General features: G+C 39.2%; 1 protein-coding gene across 1 annotated transcript; it reads left to right on the top strand.

The window, feature by feature from the left end:
• The first annotated feature begins 208 nt into the window (after positions 1 to 208).
• On the top strand, positions 209 to 17,376 carry GPR37 (G protein-coupled receptor 37 (endothelin receptor type B-like)). The gene is made up of 2 exons (XM_004677179.2): positions 209 to 1,946; positions 15,969 to 17,376. The coding sequence occupies exons 1-2, from the start codon at positions 942 to 944 to the stop codon at positions 16,785 to 16,787; spliced, it is 1,824 nt and encodes a 607-aa protein (XP_004677236.1). The 5' UTR covers positions 209 to 941; the 3' UTR covers positions 16,788 to 17,376.
• The last annotated feature ends 799 nt before the right edge of the window (positions 17,377 to 18,175 follow it).

Below are 18,175 nucleotides of genomic sequence, written 5' to 3'. Positions count from 1 at the left end.
TCCGAGGAGGAAGCGGAGGGGGAGGAGGCAAGGAGCTGAGCGCTGGGTCTCGCCGGCGCGCGCAGCGGCTGGAGCAGCGGGGAGAGGCCGGGCCACCCTCCCCCTTCCCGGCCACGCACCGCCTCGCCCGCGGCGGTTCCAGGCACCACACTCTCCGCCCCGGCGGCGCCCGCTGCCGCAGCAACAAGCTCCTGCGGCCACCGGCACAGTCCCCCGAGGAGCAGGGCCCGCCCTCCCCAACCCCATCGCTGATTCCCTTCTCCTCGGGGACACCCACCCAGCCGACCCCCGGTCAACTTTGAGCTGGAGAAGCAACTTTGACAGTGGTCGCGGGTTTCGAACTCCGCTTATTGGCAGCTGGAGCCACCCAAATCGCTGGGGCTAGGTGGGGCAAGAGTTTCCCAGGCGCATCCACGCTGCGTCTGCTGTTTGCAACCTGTTTCCAGCGGGAGAGGAGCGGGGTTGTGGCCACTAGGCATCGGAAGAAGGGAAACTTGTTTTTCTTTGCCTTTAGCGACTTGGGCTTGCTACTGGATAAAGAAGCATCTAACGGATGTAAATAGGCAGAACAGCTATTACCAAGAAGGCATCCACCCAAAGACAGGGAGGAGCGTGGGGCTTCGCTCGGGCTTCTCCCAGTTGCAACACTGATCAACAGTCTGGTGCTGGTTGCAACTTTTCAAGGTCAGTCACCGCGAGCAGCGATTTCCCTCTCCGAAGCCCGAGGATACGCAGCCCTGGCGATGTATTTGGCTGAGAAATGAATAGGATGCCAAATGAAGAAGGATTGTAAAAGGGGAAGGTTGTGACCCCAAAGGCCGTCCTCGGCGTAGCCCGCGGGGATGAGTCTGTGACATGATTCTAACTCTCAGCAGCAACTCGGGCAGCAGGTGTCGGTCCTAAGCCCGAGCGGTGGCTGCCCGGTGAGCCCTCACCGAGCCATGCCGGACGCGCGCTCGCCTCTCGCCTGCACCTGGCGGCGGCTGCTGCTGCTTCTGTTTCTGCTGGAGGTTTCTGCTTCTCCTGCACTCGCGTCAGCTCCGGCGCCCAGGAACGAAACTTGTCTGGGGGAAAGCTGTTCACCTCGGTGGCTCCAGCGTCGCAGCAGGGACACTTGGCGACCGAGAAATTCTGCTCTTGACCTGCAAGCCCTTGCGCCCAGGGAGGAGCCGCGGGAGGCAGCGGTGCGCACGGCGCCCTCCTGGGAGCTACCGGCCGCCGCGGGTGATGCCCAAGGTGCCAGCGAAGGGGCGGGGGCGACTGCGGGCGACCCGCTTGGCTCCTGGAGGAGGAAGGGTAGCCGGATTCAGGAGCACCCTCGCATTTTGGGGAGAGGGCACCCGACGGCTCTCCAACTCTTCCTCCAGACCTCAGAGGAGAAGAAGGACCCCAAAAGCGCTCGCGTTTCTGGGCCAAGTCACGAACAGAGTGTGAGGACCGACCCCGGAGTCAGCGATCTTTATTACTGGCCAAGGAGAGCCGGGAAACTCCAGGGTTCACACTACGAACCCCCTCCCAAGACAGTCCATGGACCTTCAGGACACGAAGGGCGGACAATTGCACCCCCTGGTAGGGCTCTAGCCCAGAATGGGTCCTCAGGTGAAGGGGTTTACGAACACGGGGGAGGCCGCCAGGGCAACAGCACCAACAGGCGCTTGCGACTGAAGAACCCCTTCTACCCACTGACCCAGGAGTCATATGGCGCCTATGCGGTCATGTGCTTGTCGGTGGTGATCTTTGGGACAGGCATCATTGGCAACCTGGCAGTGATGTGCATCGTGTGTCACAACTACTACATGCGGAGCATCTCCAACTCCCTTTTGGCTAACCTGGCCTTCTGGGACTTTCTCATCATCTTCTTCTGCCTTCCGCTCGTCATCTTCCACGAGCTGACGAAGAAGTGGCTACTGGAAGACTTCTCCTGCAAGATTGTGCCCTATATAGAGGTAATGCATTCCGGGGGTCTCAAGTTACTAGCTTTGTCCGTTTCCAGGATTTATAGCATCAAAACTGCTGCTCCATGCACTTACTTGGCTGCTGAACGCCTTCACTTTTTCTCTGGGTCCCTCCTCCATATTGTCCCCTAGTTAATTTATGCATGCATATGCAAACACATATTATGCATCGGTGCACACACATATTATGCATCTGCTCCAGGATGTGAAATGATTTTGATGTCATAATGCACAGAATTGTTTAGATTTTAAACTTACCTCTGATTATGGTGTTATATATTTCTGATTTAGGAGTCTATCAGAGTCTATGGTTAATAAGCAGCCAGTTCATGGTTGACAATATCAAAACCTAGCAAGAAAAATAAAGCCCGTAAATCCTTTATGTACTAGAGGTCTAGTTTTCTAATATGATTCCCCCTGAAGTTAGTGTTTCTCTTAAATATCAAAATTGGAGCAATATTTTATTTAACAGGGAGAATCTGACTTTATTTGTCACTTGGCCTCATAATATATTAATAACCTCCCAAATTAGGTTTAACATCTTTGGCTGTCTGCCATGTCTCCTATCTAAATATATAGGCCAGTTCTTCTGTCTGTTTCCCCCTCTCCATTTCTTAACAGCTTAATATTTGTTGTATGAATGAGCTTAAGTAAAAGTTAAATGTTTCCTTCCACATCAAGTTACAGAATTTGATATTCTCTAAGTATACTAGATCTGTCACTTATTATAAAGATAAGGGATGGGTAATTTTAAGGGATTGGCTCTAAACTCAACATTTCATAAGAAGGGGTCATGTAATAAGTTTCAAACTTTGGAGTGAAATCGTTGAGTCAGTTTTACTGTTTCATCCTACAGTTCGTATCCTGAGCCTTTATTACGGTAGTTGGAATTTGCTCTTTAAATGGCCTCTCTTTAAACACCAGCTCTTGGAAGAGGCCCAAGTGCTTTGTTGCCAGTTGTGTTTTTAGCCAGCTGGCCCCTGATTTTCTCCATTCAGACTGTCCATTTCATTTATGAAGCAGAAGAAGGGAAACTGTAAATATTCTAGACTCCCTGATCCTCTCTGGAACCAGGGCCAAGTGACACCATGTTCAACATTGTTTCATGGCCTCAAGCGAAGGGATAAGTAAACAGAAAACAGTACCTACTAAGAAGCATCAGGACAAGAGACAGTAAATAAGACACTCAGTCATTCTGGCAGGGATCAAATGCTTGTTAAATCAGCTGTTGCTACTTACCAGAATCCAGGATTTCTCTTGTTGCCAAGCTTTAAGTAACTGAAATATCTAATTTATTGGGTACATGGTTTACTTTTGAATTGCACAGGAAGTTGAATTTATGCTAGAGAGTATGTGCCTACAAACTGACTTTTCCAGGTCAATTTCAGCTGACAATTTGTATAAATAATGCAAAAGAAACTCACATATGCAAGGACAACACAAAACTAAACCATAAAGTGAACAGAAGAGTTACCGGCCCCCAGTGAGAGAAAAGTATATTGGTTTGTTTTACATGTAGTGGATATGTAGAGACCTTTATATAGTGGAAAGAAAAACAATCAAGAGGATAGAAAAAAGTAACTGTTCTTGAAAAAAAACTTTAAAATAAAAAAAATCCATTCAAATTCAGAGAACAACTGTGAAAACTTATTTTGTTGTGCCCCATGAGTTTTGAGTGATACACTTATTCTGTTTGTGTTTTAATTTTTTTTCTCTCTGAGGTTTGAGAAATATAAATATTTATATTTGCATTTCATTTCAATTTAATTCTCTGCTCCTTAATCACATATTATTTTAACCTGTTTTTTAAACATTGAAACAATTTACTACTTTTTTGCTCCCTGTAGTTCGCCCTCCCCACCCCATCTACAGCCTTCTCTATTTTTAAATTATTGGTCCTAGACTTTAATTTTCACAGAAAAGCAAAGATTTGGGAAAAAAAATTTACTCACCTTTTTCTCGAAAATATATTATAACATATTTTTACTGCTAGAATAATGAATGCAAATCTCAAGATACTGTCTGTATTCCTATTCTGAACTTTTTTTTGTTTGTTTTAGTGTACTTTGTGAAAGTAATAATTAGACAGTAGTATCAGCTCCATAATTCCTGAGGATGACAGGGAGAAATAAAGGTTAAGTCTCAAAATAAGACATTTATGCTTCCAAGAGCCCCTGCTATTTTCATACAAGAGGGATTTAATGCCTGTTCCATTTCTGGTTCTGGAAAGAAGCAGGCTGTAATGCGGAGATTTGCTAGTAGGAAGTTTAATGGAGTCTATGCTCAGGTTCAACTCCTGCTAGGGAATGACAGAAGCAGGACTGGGCAGAGGGAGAAGTTGACCTGTGCTGCATATGATTCAAAGACCCTAGCAACACTAAAGGGAGTGCTAGGAATCAGCAGTCCTGCAGAGAAGTCCTGAGTCAAGGGAGCCCAACCCATCTGTTCAAAACCAACTAGTTGCTGGATATAATTTGCTCTCAGAAAGGAGACCTCACCTTGAGCTGAGTGTATCTATTGGTGGAACAGGGACTCAGCTAAGAGCTGTCAACTGCCAGTGGTTCCCACAGTGGGGGAAATCAACACTTCATTCTGGAGGCACTTTTGGAAGACACAATCTGAGAGGGGAATCCCAGCATCCGCTACTGTGGTTTTTGACTTCTGCAAAACTAGCATCAGATAGCATTCTCAGGAAACCCCTGATTTTAGATAAAAGGTGAGGTTCAAAGTAGAGAAGTGACCCTCTTAGCAGGTGTACCTAGTCAGTGGCAGTTAGACCCTAGAGTCAGCATTTCATGTTGATGTTTGTTTATCAAACAAATGTTTGTTCACAAGTAAGTTCAGTGATTTTTTTTTTCCTTCTGTTTCTACTCTTTGGCATCTTTTTTAAAAGATTTATTTATTTATGCATACAGAACTGGAGTACAGGCTAGCAGTGCAGGGGCGGTGAGAGGATTCACCAGAGACAGAGTGGGGAGCAGAACAGGCAGATTGAGGAGTACAGCGGGCGGGTCAGGAGAGTCCTGCTGTGTCACGTGGGTCACCTCTGGGGCAGGGATTGAACTTGTGCTGTTGTGGTTTTAGCTTCTTAGTGCTGTGCTTTAACCCACTGTGGAACCAAGAAGGGCCTCTTTAGCATTTTTTAAGAAAGATTTCTATATTCAGTAGGCAGGGAAAAAAATAAGCCCAGTTAACTTCATTTGTTATATAATACGATTTATAGCTTCTTTATATTTTCTTACATCTTGTTTCTTATATATTAATAATAAGTTTCACAGCTGGTAGCTCTTTGACTTTCTCTATAATCCCCCCACCCCAAGCCTTTTCCCTCTCAACTACAAGACTTCTAAGAATTCCTTGACATTTTGTTTATATTATCTAGATTTTTCTTTACTCTTATGTTTTTTCACTTTTATGTCTATATTTTGATGTGTTGGCTATTCTTCCATTGTTTTTTCACTACACACCTTCTTCTGCTTGATTTATAATGAATATTCTACATTTTTTAATAATCAACTTTCCCTTTCCAACATTTATATGCTTTTTCCTTATTTTAAAACTTTACCCACAGTTGATTGTTACTGATATGTACAAACTTTCTCCCATATCTTCTCTTTTGCCTTTTCCCCCCTTTTCTATTACAGTCTTTTCTTCTACAAGAATATAAATATAATCTTAAGGAAGTAGTAGAATGGGGAAGAATAGAAAAATAGCAGGCATTTTCAGCAGAAAATGCAGCTCTTTGCAATTTGCCTTCAACTTTCTCTTTATTTCTATTGTTGACATAAGCTTGAGGAGTGCACCCTGTTTCCAGGGCCAACACTAGAAGAGGGAATTTTATCATAGTTCATTTTGCTACGAGTGGGAATCTACTGGTAACTCTTATAGTTGATCACTTATTCTTTTCTAGTCCAGGCTTATGGTGTGTTTATGACCCAGTGATAGTTCTCATTAGGATCAAGGGCAGATGGTATAGCAGGAAAGGGGGATGGAGAAAGAAAGGACTCTGGGTAGACAGCACCATTCTATAGAATCATCGTAGTCACCAGAAAATATACTGAAAGCAATCATTGTGTCTGCAGAAAAGAGTGGTGAAGAGAAGAGATGTGGATATGGAGATAGATCAGGGTATAACAGTGGGAGATGAAGGAAGAGTCCCTACAACACTATCCTCTTAGGAGTGTAGGAAGTGGTTAAGTCAAATAATTTATACAACTCAAACATCTTGCTCATTATTGGGTGGAAACCAGAGTCAGTGTAGCATCTTATCCTGATCCACTGTTAAAAATTTATTTCTGTTTTGAATAATATGGATTTTATCTTCAGTTTAAAGAACACTCCCCCACTCAGTTTTTCTGGGACACAAGATTCCTGTAGAAGAATGGAAGATGGATAAAGGAAATATATTTCACGAGGTTATCTGTGCCAGGGATGATATAGAGTCTTTTTTAATGAAAAGAGACAGATTCTCCAATAGTTTGGGGGATAGTGTTTTAAAACTGAGTAGAAGCAGTCATTTAGATTGTAGTTGTCACTGATAGGAAAGAAAGGAAGCATAGTAGAGTTGAAGATGATGTTACCATATAGATACACAATTCTACACAAGTTTTCTTAGAACCCCTACATTCAAGTAATTTCTCATGGCAGATGGTATGTTTGTTTGAGTGGCAGATTATCCTTTAATGGTGTTCTGATGGACTTTTAAGTGGAAACATACAGTTTTATGAGCAATTTGAAGATTGCTAATAGTCTCTGGAAAAATAGATTCACTACATGAAAATGGTGTTTAACAAATATTTTATGACTTCCCATTAATCACATTATAGTCATCTTCTACCTTCCATACAAGTGAAAACTTAACTGCAGCAGAAAGTAAAAAAAAAAAAAGTTATAACATGTGTTTTTATTTATAACTTTATTCCTGACTGTTGTAAAATGAGGCTTACTGAATTTGAGTTCCACATAAAAATATTTTTTATGATATTCAAATGTAAAATTCAAATACGTCCTTAGTTATTGATTGCAATAAGTATGCTATCATTTTTTAATTGTCAATGAAAAATACAAGGAACATGGATTTTTCTTTATTTCCTTTTAGTTGGCACTCAGTTTTAAAGGATTATCTATAAAGTAGCAGCACCCAACTACCAATTAAGAAATGTTTGAATAATTCATTGTTTTCTATAATTATTTCCCATATATGCTATGTTTCATTCATTCATGCATGACCCATTCATTAAACGTTAGTTGGACTTTACCTGTATGCTACTTACTCTGTGCAGAGGGGAAAGGAAAAGTAAGAGAAAGTGGAGAAAGTCCCCAGAAATGAGTAACAGAGGTTGCTGCTCTGATGTCATAGAAAAGTAAATAATGTCCTAGAGCCTACCAAGGACATTCAGGACTGGTCCTGAATTGGGTCTGTGCACAATTATATGTGGAATGACTAAAGACAAAGAATTCAAGCTCTGCTCTGCTCTGCTCTCTCTAATTTTTTTTCAATCATATCCTTTCTATCAGTCTTCACAAATGTCATATGGCCTATATCCATGATGAATAGTTACAAATACTTTAATTTTATACTTGTTTTTTTGTTTTGTTTTGTTTTGTTTTCTCAATCTTTCCTATGAATAGGAAGTTCATAAGAGTAATTAATAAGATAACTTGTTCAATAGGGAACTTCTAGAAATTTCTTTTGAATACAGAATTTTTGTCAAAGCTTGAAATAATCATGGCTGTTTTGAAACCATTAGTCCTCATTAGCCACAGAGACATTGAGTAAATCATAATTCATTGTTTTTTCACTTAGATGAATGGTTGTTTAGCAATGAACAGCATTATACGATAATGTAATACATTGTAATACAGACATTTAGTTGAGTGCTTTTCTTCAGAAAATATCAAAAACATGCCTTCTATTAATTTAACCATAGTGAACTCAGGAAGAAATGTCAACAGGGGAGACTCTATTATAGAGAGGAGTGAAGGAAGACATAAAGAACAGACTTTCCTCACAACTGGGATAATCTCTCAAGGAACCAATCAAAGTGAGAACTTAGTGAGTTCCTGAGTGCTGCTAAGGTATCTAGTTATGTCAACAAGACACCCTTCGACATAAAAGCAAGCATGTATGTCTGCAGAAGCAAAATAGACCTGAGGAAGTGAAGGTCTACCTTACCCTTTGCTCCAACATTGCATGGGCTTTGGGGTTATTTCCCACCTTTAACGCCTCTTGCTATGTGTTACAATTAGAATTTACAGTGCTACTGGAAGCACATGGCTGAGATGTGGACTGTGGTTGAGGAGGAGAAGGTTGCCATGCAGAGGTTTTGGTTCTGACCCTGAACTTCTCTTCACATTCTCCAATGGTCTTTCTACCATTTTACTTCCCAAGAATTGACCTGCCAATGTCCCATAATTAACTCTACCACGTTGCCAAGACTAACCTTTAAACATCCTAATTACAATGCTACTCTAATGCCAGCGAGATGATATCATCTAAAATTTCAAGGTGGAGTTGGATATGGGATTGCTGCAACCTCAAATACAGGGTCTTTCTATTTGCAAAATAGGTGCAGGTATTTTCTGTAAATCTTGGCTAAAACACAGGATATAATCACTGTTACAGGCTTGTTCTTAAGACAGAATACATTCAGTTTAAACAGTTACGATAATTTCCAGTATTACTGGTCAGCACACTTGAATGGTCCATGGCATAACAAGACCAAGGCCATTGATTTGATGCCTGCTTGAAATGAGTCATTTTTCTTATGCCCATGACTACTCACAGTTGCATTCTTGACTCTCTGCTCATTACTTCCTACCTTCTGAGCCTTTTCTCTTACTTTCGGGTTCTACTTTTTGGTTCAACTCTTTCGTACATAGATAAAGCTATGTTACCTATTCTTATTCTTAGAAGTATGTGCTTTTTATAAAATAACTAATCAAAGAAAGTGTACTTCCCCAAAAGACTATGGAAAGAATTTCCATTGAAAGCAGATAAATTTTGTCTTAAAATGGATGTTGTCAATGTCATTCCAAACATAATTACCTAACTACAAATGGATGCAGGCAATAAGCTGTTGGGTTCACCATCATGTAAATCAATGTCCTAGTCAGAGGGAGAATATGGGAGAATGTGTTACTATTCTTCAGAACTTCATCAGAACCTAAATGAATCACAGAAATTGTAGGTTACTTTAAGATTTAGAGATATTTTCATAATATCAAAGATTGTAAACTGGATTGTGGTCTCAGGGAAAATAATACATTTTGAAATGAATTTCTAGTTATTTACAATAAATATGGAATCTCTAAATTCAGTAAGATCTGTTGATTTCAGTAGATGATTTCCAAATTAGAACAAATTATATTAATCTTGTTTTATTTATAGTGTTATTTTATTTATAGCTTTATTTATTTATACTACATACTTTGATACACTTCAATTGAATTAAAGTGCTTCAGACAAACCAGTAAAATTATTATTTTTAAACTATAAGAGAATGTATTGTGCTGCAGAAGTCAGGAATAGCAATTGGTAGAAATATTTTCATCAAGAGGGGATGATAAAGATAAAAGAAAGATTTGCAGGCTCAAGAATGCAGTGATGACACATTAATTGTTTGGAAAACAGGACAGAATATTACTAAGCTTATGCAAAAGAAGGAGAGCAAGAAAATGAAGCAGTAATGATAGTTGATGCCTTCAAACAATTTTTTCTGTGACATTGGGAATCACAGATAGATGAAATAGACTGGGTATAATTGAAACAAATGGCAATTTGTGATAGGTAGGTGTGTCATTTTAAATATCAGTGATATTGATAAAGGTGAGAAAGCTTCTCTTTGACTAATAGTGATCCTGAAGAGTTTTACTTCATTTCAGTGATGTGTGCTGTAAGGGTGAGGTGAATCCTCTCTGTTTTGAGGTGATCACCATAGTATTATGATTTGCATGCACTCTGATTAAATATCTTGACAAAAGCTACCTTAATTTCTACAGTCTGGTAAATGGTGGCTCTGATGAACACACTCTCCTCACTGATGCTCACACAAATGTCGCTTTCTGGATGAAGTTGCTCTGAAGTATAGCAGGGGTAAAGGTTATGGAAAATGTAAGAGAAAGCCAAAGGCTTACAGGCTCAAGCCATTTAGTTTCAAAGGAAACTCTTCTCTCCTCTCCTGTTTTTTTCCTGACCTATTGTTAGGTCTATAACTGGATTTATAATAGATTATCATTCATGGCCCAAATGAATGGGTTTTCTTAACAATAATGCCCTTGTTTTGAGAGGTTTGCTTGTCTGCAAAAGACTGCACATAAATAGATGTCCTTATATATCTTTTTGAGGTAAACTGTGAGTTACACTAAATACAGTTGTAATGACTTAGGTCCAGGAATTTTCCTATTTTATAAAAATGGGTGAATTCAGGTACTTCACTGTTTTTAAGCATGTAGATTCAATTTCATTCAATAGAAATTTTGCTTGCAATGGTATTCCCTTTTCCTCCCCCTTAGTGCAATCATTGACTTTTATCAGGAGGTTTAGCAGAAAATTGCTGCTTCTTTGGTAAGTGTACCTTTGTAGCTCACTCTCACACACAGTGCCTTCTTTTGCTCACGGCAGTGGAGCTATAGCTGAGACAGAATTTCTATCGATTGCTATTAGGCATAAAGTATCCATGTGCTCTTTCTTCATATCACTTTGAATGAGCAGGGATTGAATGTGGTACAGAGTGAACATGGTGGCCCAAGTTTATTCATTGTCTATTAGGGCACAATTAGAAACTTGAACAGAGGGGAGAAGACTTTGACATTGGAATGGCTGCTTTGCACATGACCTCTTGGTCATTATGTGTGTCTGCTGTGGGGAAGTGCAGCTGTAGGTGTCTGCTGTTGCCCTTTGCTCCGGGGGTGACTAGGTCAGTGTTGAAGGAACTTTGCTGTTGTTACTGTGGGATACAAAGAAGAGCAGAACATTGCTTTTGGAAAAAAAAATTAAAGAGTTATTTATTTTGATTCTTGTATCTATGCTTTGATATCAATCTACTAAAAAAAAATGCTCTAGCATCTTGTTTTCCTAAATAGTTAGAATTTTCTGCTTCCAGATTTCTTCTAACCTTAATTCTTAAAATTAATTGTCTTGGCTATTAAAAGTGTTTATAATTCTGCTTTTGTTGATGGTAATTATTCCTCCCATTGTGGTTTAATTAATAAGAGTTTGCATTTTACTCGTTCCATCTCTCATGATGTTGCTTCAAAGAACTCCCCAGATAAGCCAATGCTTAAGAGATTCCAAGAGCATATTTTATAGTGATATTGAATTCTGGCCAGCAGATATGGTCATTAAATGTAGGCACTCTAGCCTTCATGATACAGTTTTATAATTTCACATAATTGTACCATTCATTTTGGTAGAATTTCTAATAAGCTTTATATAAACAAATCTATTTAAACATTGTGATAGAAATCTTTTCATGTTACTCCAACATTTAGAAACTTTAATTACATGGATGGATTTCAATCTGAGTAAGCAGAAATTAGCCTACTATCCATTATCCAGATGATTTTTATCAGTTAATTTCTGAGGTGTGTCGTTAATCCCTTAGAGATAATAACGCTTTCTATAAATGGTCTGGGAAAGTACTGAGAAGGGCGTTGGTACTATTCTTACTCTTTCACATGATAAAATCTAGTGCATAAGTGAATTCACAGAAACTTACCTGAAGTAATAACACTGCAGTGGTGACACAGGAGGGAGCAGATAGGGGAGGTCTTAGACTGACACCTCGGCTGCAGTTGCTATTGGCAACTGACTGAAAAGACTCTCAGCTTTAGGGGCAGTGACTTCCTCATAGGATTCTTCAACAGCTCTCTGTGGCTCTTGTGAGCTTCCTGAACCATTTGCCTTGTTTCACTGGGAAGGCATTGTAGAGATTATCTGTAGGGAGGAGAAGAATTTTAAAACAGGGAGCCAGATGCAGAAACTTCTTAGAATTTGTGGATGAAAGTTGGGAAAGTTCCCTTATCTGTCAAGAGGTCTATAGATCAAATAATTTTGAAGTTTTCAATACTAACCTTTGGAGTATGTGGCCTGAGAAACAGCGTCTCTAAATAAAATACAATGTGGAAGAATTTGAATGTAAAGCTTAAGCACATGTGCACCTTGAAGTTGATCTAACATTTATTATTTTGTAAGATAAAAGATACAGAACTTGGAACTATTTTTTTTCAAAGTGGTCAACATCTTCTAATTAAAGTGGATGTGCAGCACAGCTGATCCCATCTAAGGAGAGGGATGCTGTTCACACACCCATCTTCACAAAGGCTATTACCTCTCCTGAATGCTTTCCAACTTTGAGATAGTATGCAAATGCAACTGTTGTGACAGTTGCTCCAGCATCTAAATCTCCAGACTGAAAATTGGAGATATGGAGAAGATGCTATCTCTTGAATGTTGGGTGTTCTCTAGAAGGTAGTGACAGAAAACTGCCAACCAAGTAGATGCTTCAAGCCTTGAGTAGACTGCCTCTCTTGAGTCTCTAGTATTTTATATCACAGAGTTTTTCTTTCAATAGAAATGTTATTCATAATTTAAAAAGTAGGCACAGCACAAACTTTCATGCTTTATGCTTGTACATTGACTTCGGATACACAATGAAAGAAATATGCATAAAGGTTTGCTTTCGTGAAGCCTGCACAGAAAACCTTGCTGAGGATTTGTGCATATTTGATAGTTTGAGTGTTTTATTTTTTTGTTTTACATTCTTATACAAATAAATCAATGTATTGGAAAAACTAATATATATGTAAAGTTTCAAAACCTATAACATAAAATGCTATAATTTCCACATAGTTCTCTTTGACGCACTTTTAGAAAATGTTTTTCCAGATTCCCAGCCAATGGCAAATATTGACAATAAAAAGCATTCTTTTATCCAAAGTTATTCATAGTTGTACAATATGGGTCTCGCGTTTAGAATTATGTTGTATCTTCAGCATAGGCGCAAAATAAATTTTCACCAAAGTGAATTCATTCATTGAAAGATAATTCTAAAAGAATTATACCTGTTTTGGAGTCAATCATTAGATTGATAGTTCTATTTCTGGTGGTTATGTGAAAGTTCCAGGAGTTGTGGCTATCAACTTATGTGACTTCATGATCAGCACTGATACAGACCTTTAGGTGGAATATTTTATCTTCATTTCTGCATTCTGCACAGCTAGCCCTTATTATCTTTCACTTTGAGAGCATCTCCACTAATGAGAATAAGTCAGAATGTGAATTCACTGTCTTTATTTTCCTGAGAGAACAGTAGACACTGGCTGACGTGTAGTGTGTAAGAGGAGAGAACATTTGATGTTGGAACTCATAGAATTCACAGGGCAAGTTGCCATAGTGCTAGGGAAAGTGACAGCTTGAATGTAGTAGATAAACAACTACTGTTTTGAGTGCTAAAATTGTTATGACAAATGGCTTTCCTTTTGTCAACATGATCCCTTGAGTTATAAATAATTAGACATTAATGTTAGAAATATATATGTCTTTTCCTTGCTTCTTTGCCAAGGAGTGACCTATAGCTGTTCTTCTTAAACATCCCCACTTGCAGGCAGTGGAGAATGAACACCATAATTGGGTGTCTGAGCAACAGCCCAAACCCTCCCATTGACATAGTGAGCTTTGATTTATAGCTTATCTTAAACACCATGAACATTTTGCCTTCTATTCATTTTCCTTGTTCAAAATATGCAAATGCAACTTTTTGAATGAATGAAATTGCTAACCAGTAAATTACTTCATTTCTCCCCACAATGCTCCCAGTTGATTTATCTTGGGCCATGCTTATCCTGTGCCTTTGGGAACTACCTTCCTTCTCTTTGTTGACCATGATCTCCTGGAGGCAAACAGCTGCTGCTTGTTCCTTTCTGTGTCCCTATTACGGAGGAGTGTCTTGATGCAAATTCCAGTACACTGGGTACCTCAGTAGACTGAATGTCTGATACTCAGTAAATATTGTATAGGTCATTGAGTGATACCGCTTGCATATATTTCTGGAAAAGCCTCTGTGTAGAAAAAAAAATGTGTATACATAATTTTGCTTTTTAACCTTTAATTATCAGTTTGTTTATATTTCTAGACTATATACAAATAAGAATATTTCCTCTCTGGATAAAGAGCTCTATATGGCTAGTGACAAAGATGTTTTGGATCCCAAATTTTCCTTTGGCTGGGGTATCTGGACTTGACTGGGGTATCTACACTTGACTCCATTCTGTATACTTTCATGATTTTTTTTATTTCTCTGATTTTCTTTGAGATTCTATATTGTCATTGTCTTTAAATTTGATGAACAGTATTATTTTGTGCTAAACATATATATTTTATTTCTGATTCTGTAACTCACTTCCTTTGGCACATTAGCTGATAGTGCAGATTGTTTCTTGCATATTGTGATTTTCAGTTGTGAACCTCATGTTCCCTGGAATTCCTCCATGGGCTTCTCTAGTTCTGTGAACCATGGAGAGATTTGGTATTTGCTTTCAAGTGTCTAGGATGAGTCTGAGTGTATTTTGTGTGTGTGTGTGTGTGTGTGTGTGTGCTTGGCATGTGTCACATGGTGTGAATTTTCACATAAGTCAAATGTCCTTTTGAGTTTCTGGTTAAAATTCGCTATTCTTTTTTTTCCTTTATTGTCTTAATTTCCTAATTCCCTCAGATCTCAATCCTGTAACTCAGATAAGTTTTCCTCTATCTCCATCCTTTTTTTTTTTTTTTTTTTGGTAAAGATTTATTTATCAATGGTTTACAGTCCAGAGTTGCAGGGGCAGTGAGAGGATTCATCAAAAATAGAATGGGGAGCAGAACAGGCCGACTGATGAAGTACACTGCTGAAGGGAACAGCCAGCAGGTAAGGAGAGATCTGCTGCACCATGTGGATCACCTCTAGGGCAGGGATCGAACTCATGCTGAAGTAGTTTTAGCTTCTTAGTGCTGTGCTTTCACCTCCCTCCTGTTTTTTAAAATCAATATTGGAGGAAACCCAAACTAATAAGGGGTTCGTTGATCTGACTGCCAGTCACACACCTTCTGTGTACCCAGACGTCTGATCTAGCCTTCAGTTAATACAAACTGGAAACTCTCACCAGGGTTGGCAGATACTCATACACAAACATGCAGCAAAATGTTGTATGTGTGGGGGGGGGGGCGTAGTGGGGGGAAAAGTCACTGATTTGTCTGGAATTTGTTACTTATGCAGATTTTCCTTTCTTGTTTTATGTAACTACATGCATTTGAAAGTAATATTAAAGTACTTTGTTTTGCACTTCAGAGAAATTGAAATAGACATCTACTCATCTGGCTTGTTGTAAACAATAAGTGTGAATATCTGTATATGTAAAACATATTTGCTGCTCCTTCCTCCTGTGGAGAGCATCACCATCTTTCAGTAATCAAAGTGAGGTACAGTCCACAATCTTACTGCATATGTAGATTTCAGAGTGGCAACCATTTTCTTAATGAATGAAATCTCCGGGTCTCTGTATTCTTGGCTATGACAAAATAATTTTGGAGTAGTTGACCTTTTTTTGAATGTTGCATTTACACTTCTTTTTCCTCCAATTTCATTCACCAGTTGTTTATACAACTATATACCTTTGGGATGACAACAACACACTTTTATATCTACACATGCTTCATTCACCCTCCAACAAAGCCTTAATGGACTGGCCCATCTTTACAGATGCTTCCATATATAAAGTGTTGACTTCTTTACCCTGATCCACTAAGTCCCCTCCTCCACCCCATTTTTATCCTTAAACAATGATTTAAGCTAGTCACCAACTCATGTAGTTACTGGAAATCGTTTTCCATCTTTGCAAACTTGCATCCAGCTGCCGTGGAGCAGAGCTGTCGCTGTCAGGGTACATGCATTCGCTGTTTTGTGGATCTGCTTATTGCTACTTTTTTCAACTCTCAGATATTATTTAGCATAAACGTATTCTGTGCCCCTTCCTCAGGTTGCTTCTCTGGGAGTCACGACCTTCACCTTATGCGCTCTGTGCATCGACCGTTTCCGTGCGGCCACCAACGTTCAGATGTACTATGAAATGATCGAAAACTGTTCCTCAACCACCGCCAAACTAGCTGTCATCTGGGTAGGTGCTCTCCTCTTGGCACTTCCAGAAGTTGTTCTCCGCCAGCTGACCAAGGAGGATCTGGGGGTGAGCGGCCGAGCACCTGCAGAGCGCTGCATCATCAAGATCTCTCCCGACTTACCCGACACCATCTATGTTTTAGCCTTGACCTACGACAGTGCAAGGCTCTGGTGGTACTTTGGCTGTTACTTCTGCTTGCCCACACTTTTCACCATCACTTGCTCTTTGGTGACTGCAAGAAAAATCCGCAAAGCAGAAAAAGCCTGTAGCCGAGGAAATAAGCGGCAGATTCAGCTAGAAAGTCAGATGAACTGCACGGTAGTGGCTCTGACCATCTTATATGGCTTTTGCATTATTCCAGAAAATATCTGCAATATTGTTACAGCCTACATGGCCACAGGGGTTTCCCAGCAGACAATGGACCTGCTTAATATCATCAGCCAGTTCCTGCTGTTCTTCAAGTCCTGTGTCACCCCTGTGCTCCTTTTCTGTCTTTGCAAACCCTTCAGCCGGGCCTTTATGGAGTGCTGCTGTTGTTGCTGTGATGAGTGCATTCAGAAGTCTTCGACAGTGACCAGCGATGACAATGACAACGAGTACACCACAGAGCTTGAACTCTCACCTTTTAGTACCATACGCAGGGAAATGTCCACTTTTGCATCTGTGGGGACTCACTGCTGAGGGACAGCCATAGGTTTGGTTAGATTTGCTCATTGGTTTGCTTTTCATATCCTGTGAAAGTTTTTACAACCTATTTTTCCTTACTGGGGAAAATACAAAAAAAAAAAAAAAGAGAGAGAGAGAGAGAGAAATATTAACGACTGTAGAACTGATTTTGCAGATTAATATTTGTGCTTTGAAAAAAATGTTTATATTTAGTATTTAAGAAGTATGAGGAAGCTAATGTTTTAGATCAGTTTATCCGGTATGGTGCTAATATATTATTTGTAAAAGTTACTGCACCTTAACTTGAGTAATTGCTATTTTTTCTTTGTTTTTAAAATATAATCATTGTACATTGATTATAGCCAAGTGATTTTGGAGGCTCTTTTATGTTTAAGTTGTGATTGAAAGTATATTGTATATGGTATCGTGCATTGATTTGTAGTCAAAAAACTTTCACAAAGTAGCACCAAATAAATTACACTTTATTCTTTAATGTCATTTCAATCGACTTTTAACCAACATTCAATAAATCCATTAATTGCCTTAAGTATACAATTACTGGTTCTATGAACAACTTGAAATAGGCCTTATTGTTTTAAAATTCTATTTTCCTTTAAGGCAGGTAATTACTATGTTAGGGAGCATTTTTAGTAATAAAATTATTTTATATGCATGATTCATAAAATGACATTGTATGTTAAAACTAATGTATTTTAATACTAAGACAGATTTAAAATTACCATCAACTATTTATAAAATAAGAATAAGTAGCATAGTAGGAAGAAAGTATCATTTTTATTTTTGAAATTTACCTCTGACCTAGCATATAGAGAATACATGTTATCCCATGATTCACTATAAGTCATAATGAGCAGAATCAAAGATGACAGAACAACACATTTGTAATCTGATTTCCTCTGGATATTAATCACTGAAGCACTGTGAAGCTTATGTGAAGTGCTCTGAATTTAGACATGTCTTAATCACATGGCGGAGACAGTGACCTAATAGCATAATATAGTTGTAATGGCTCTGTCCACAGAAAAATCCTACAGGGAAACTCAATTTTCTGGCTGGAAACTGCCTTGTGACAGCAGGTTAGTTTCTGTACTATTTTGTGCAACAGATGAGCATCTACTTCTTCTGAATTATAACATGATATTATTTAAATCATTAAACTTTAGTGCTGGAAAAATTAAAGACATTTAATCTAGACCATTCATCTACCAGAGGAAATCCGATTAACAAATGATGGTGCCCAGAATATCTTTATTTCCACTTCAGTACTCTTCAAAGGGATTTTTCCACCACTGTCTGTACTCTAGGGAGTTTGAAGGAGAATAAAAAACAAGGCACCATTGTCTTCTTACAGGTCCTAATAGTAGGTCTTTGAAAAACTCGTA

Source organism: Condylura cristata, unplaced genomic scaffold (assembly GCF_000260355.1).
Source record: "Condylura cristata isolate star-nosed mole 26May11 unplaced genomic scaffold, ConCri1.0 scaffold00005, whole genome shotgun sequence".
NCBI lineage: Eukaryota > Metazoa > Chordata > Mammalia > Eulipotyphla > Talpidae > Condylura > Condylura cristata.
This window is presented reverse-complemented; position numbering and strand designations above follow the sequence as displayed.

Coding starts and splice junctions, on each gene's coding strand:
- GPR37 (XM_004677179.2), top strand. CDS start 942: ATGCCGGACGCGCGCTCGCCTCTCGCCTGCACCTGGCGGCGGCTGCTG. Junction 1,947..15,968: donor AGATTGTGCCCTATATAGAG/GTAATGCATTCC, acceptor CCCCTTCCTCAG/GTTGCTTCTCTGGGAGTCAC.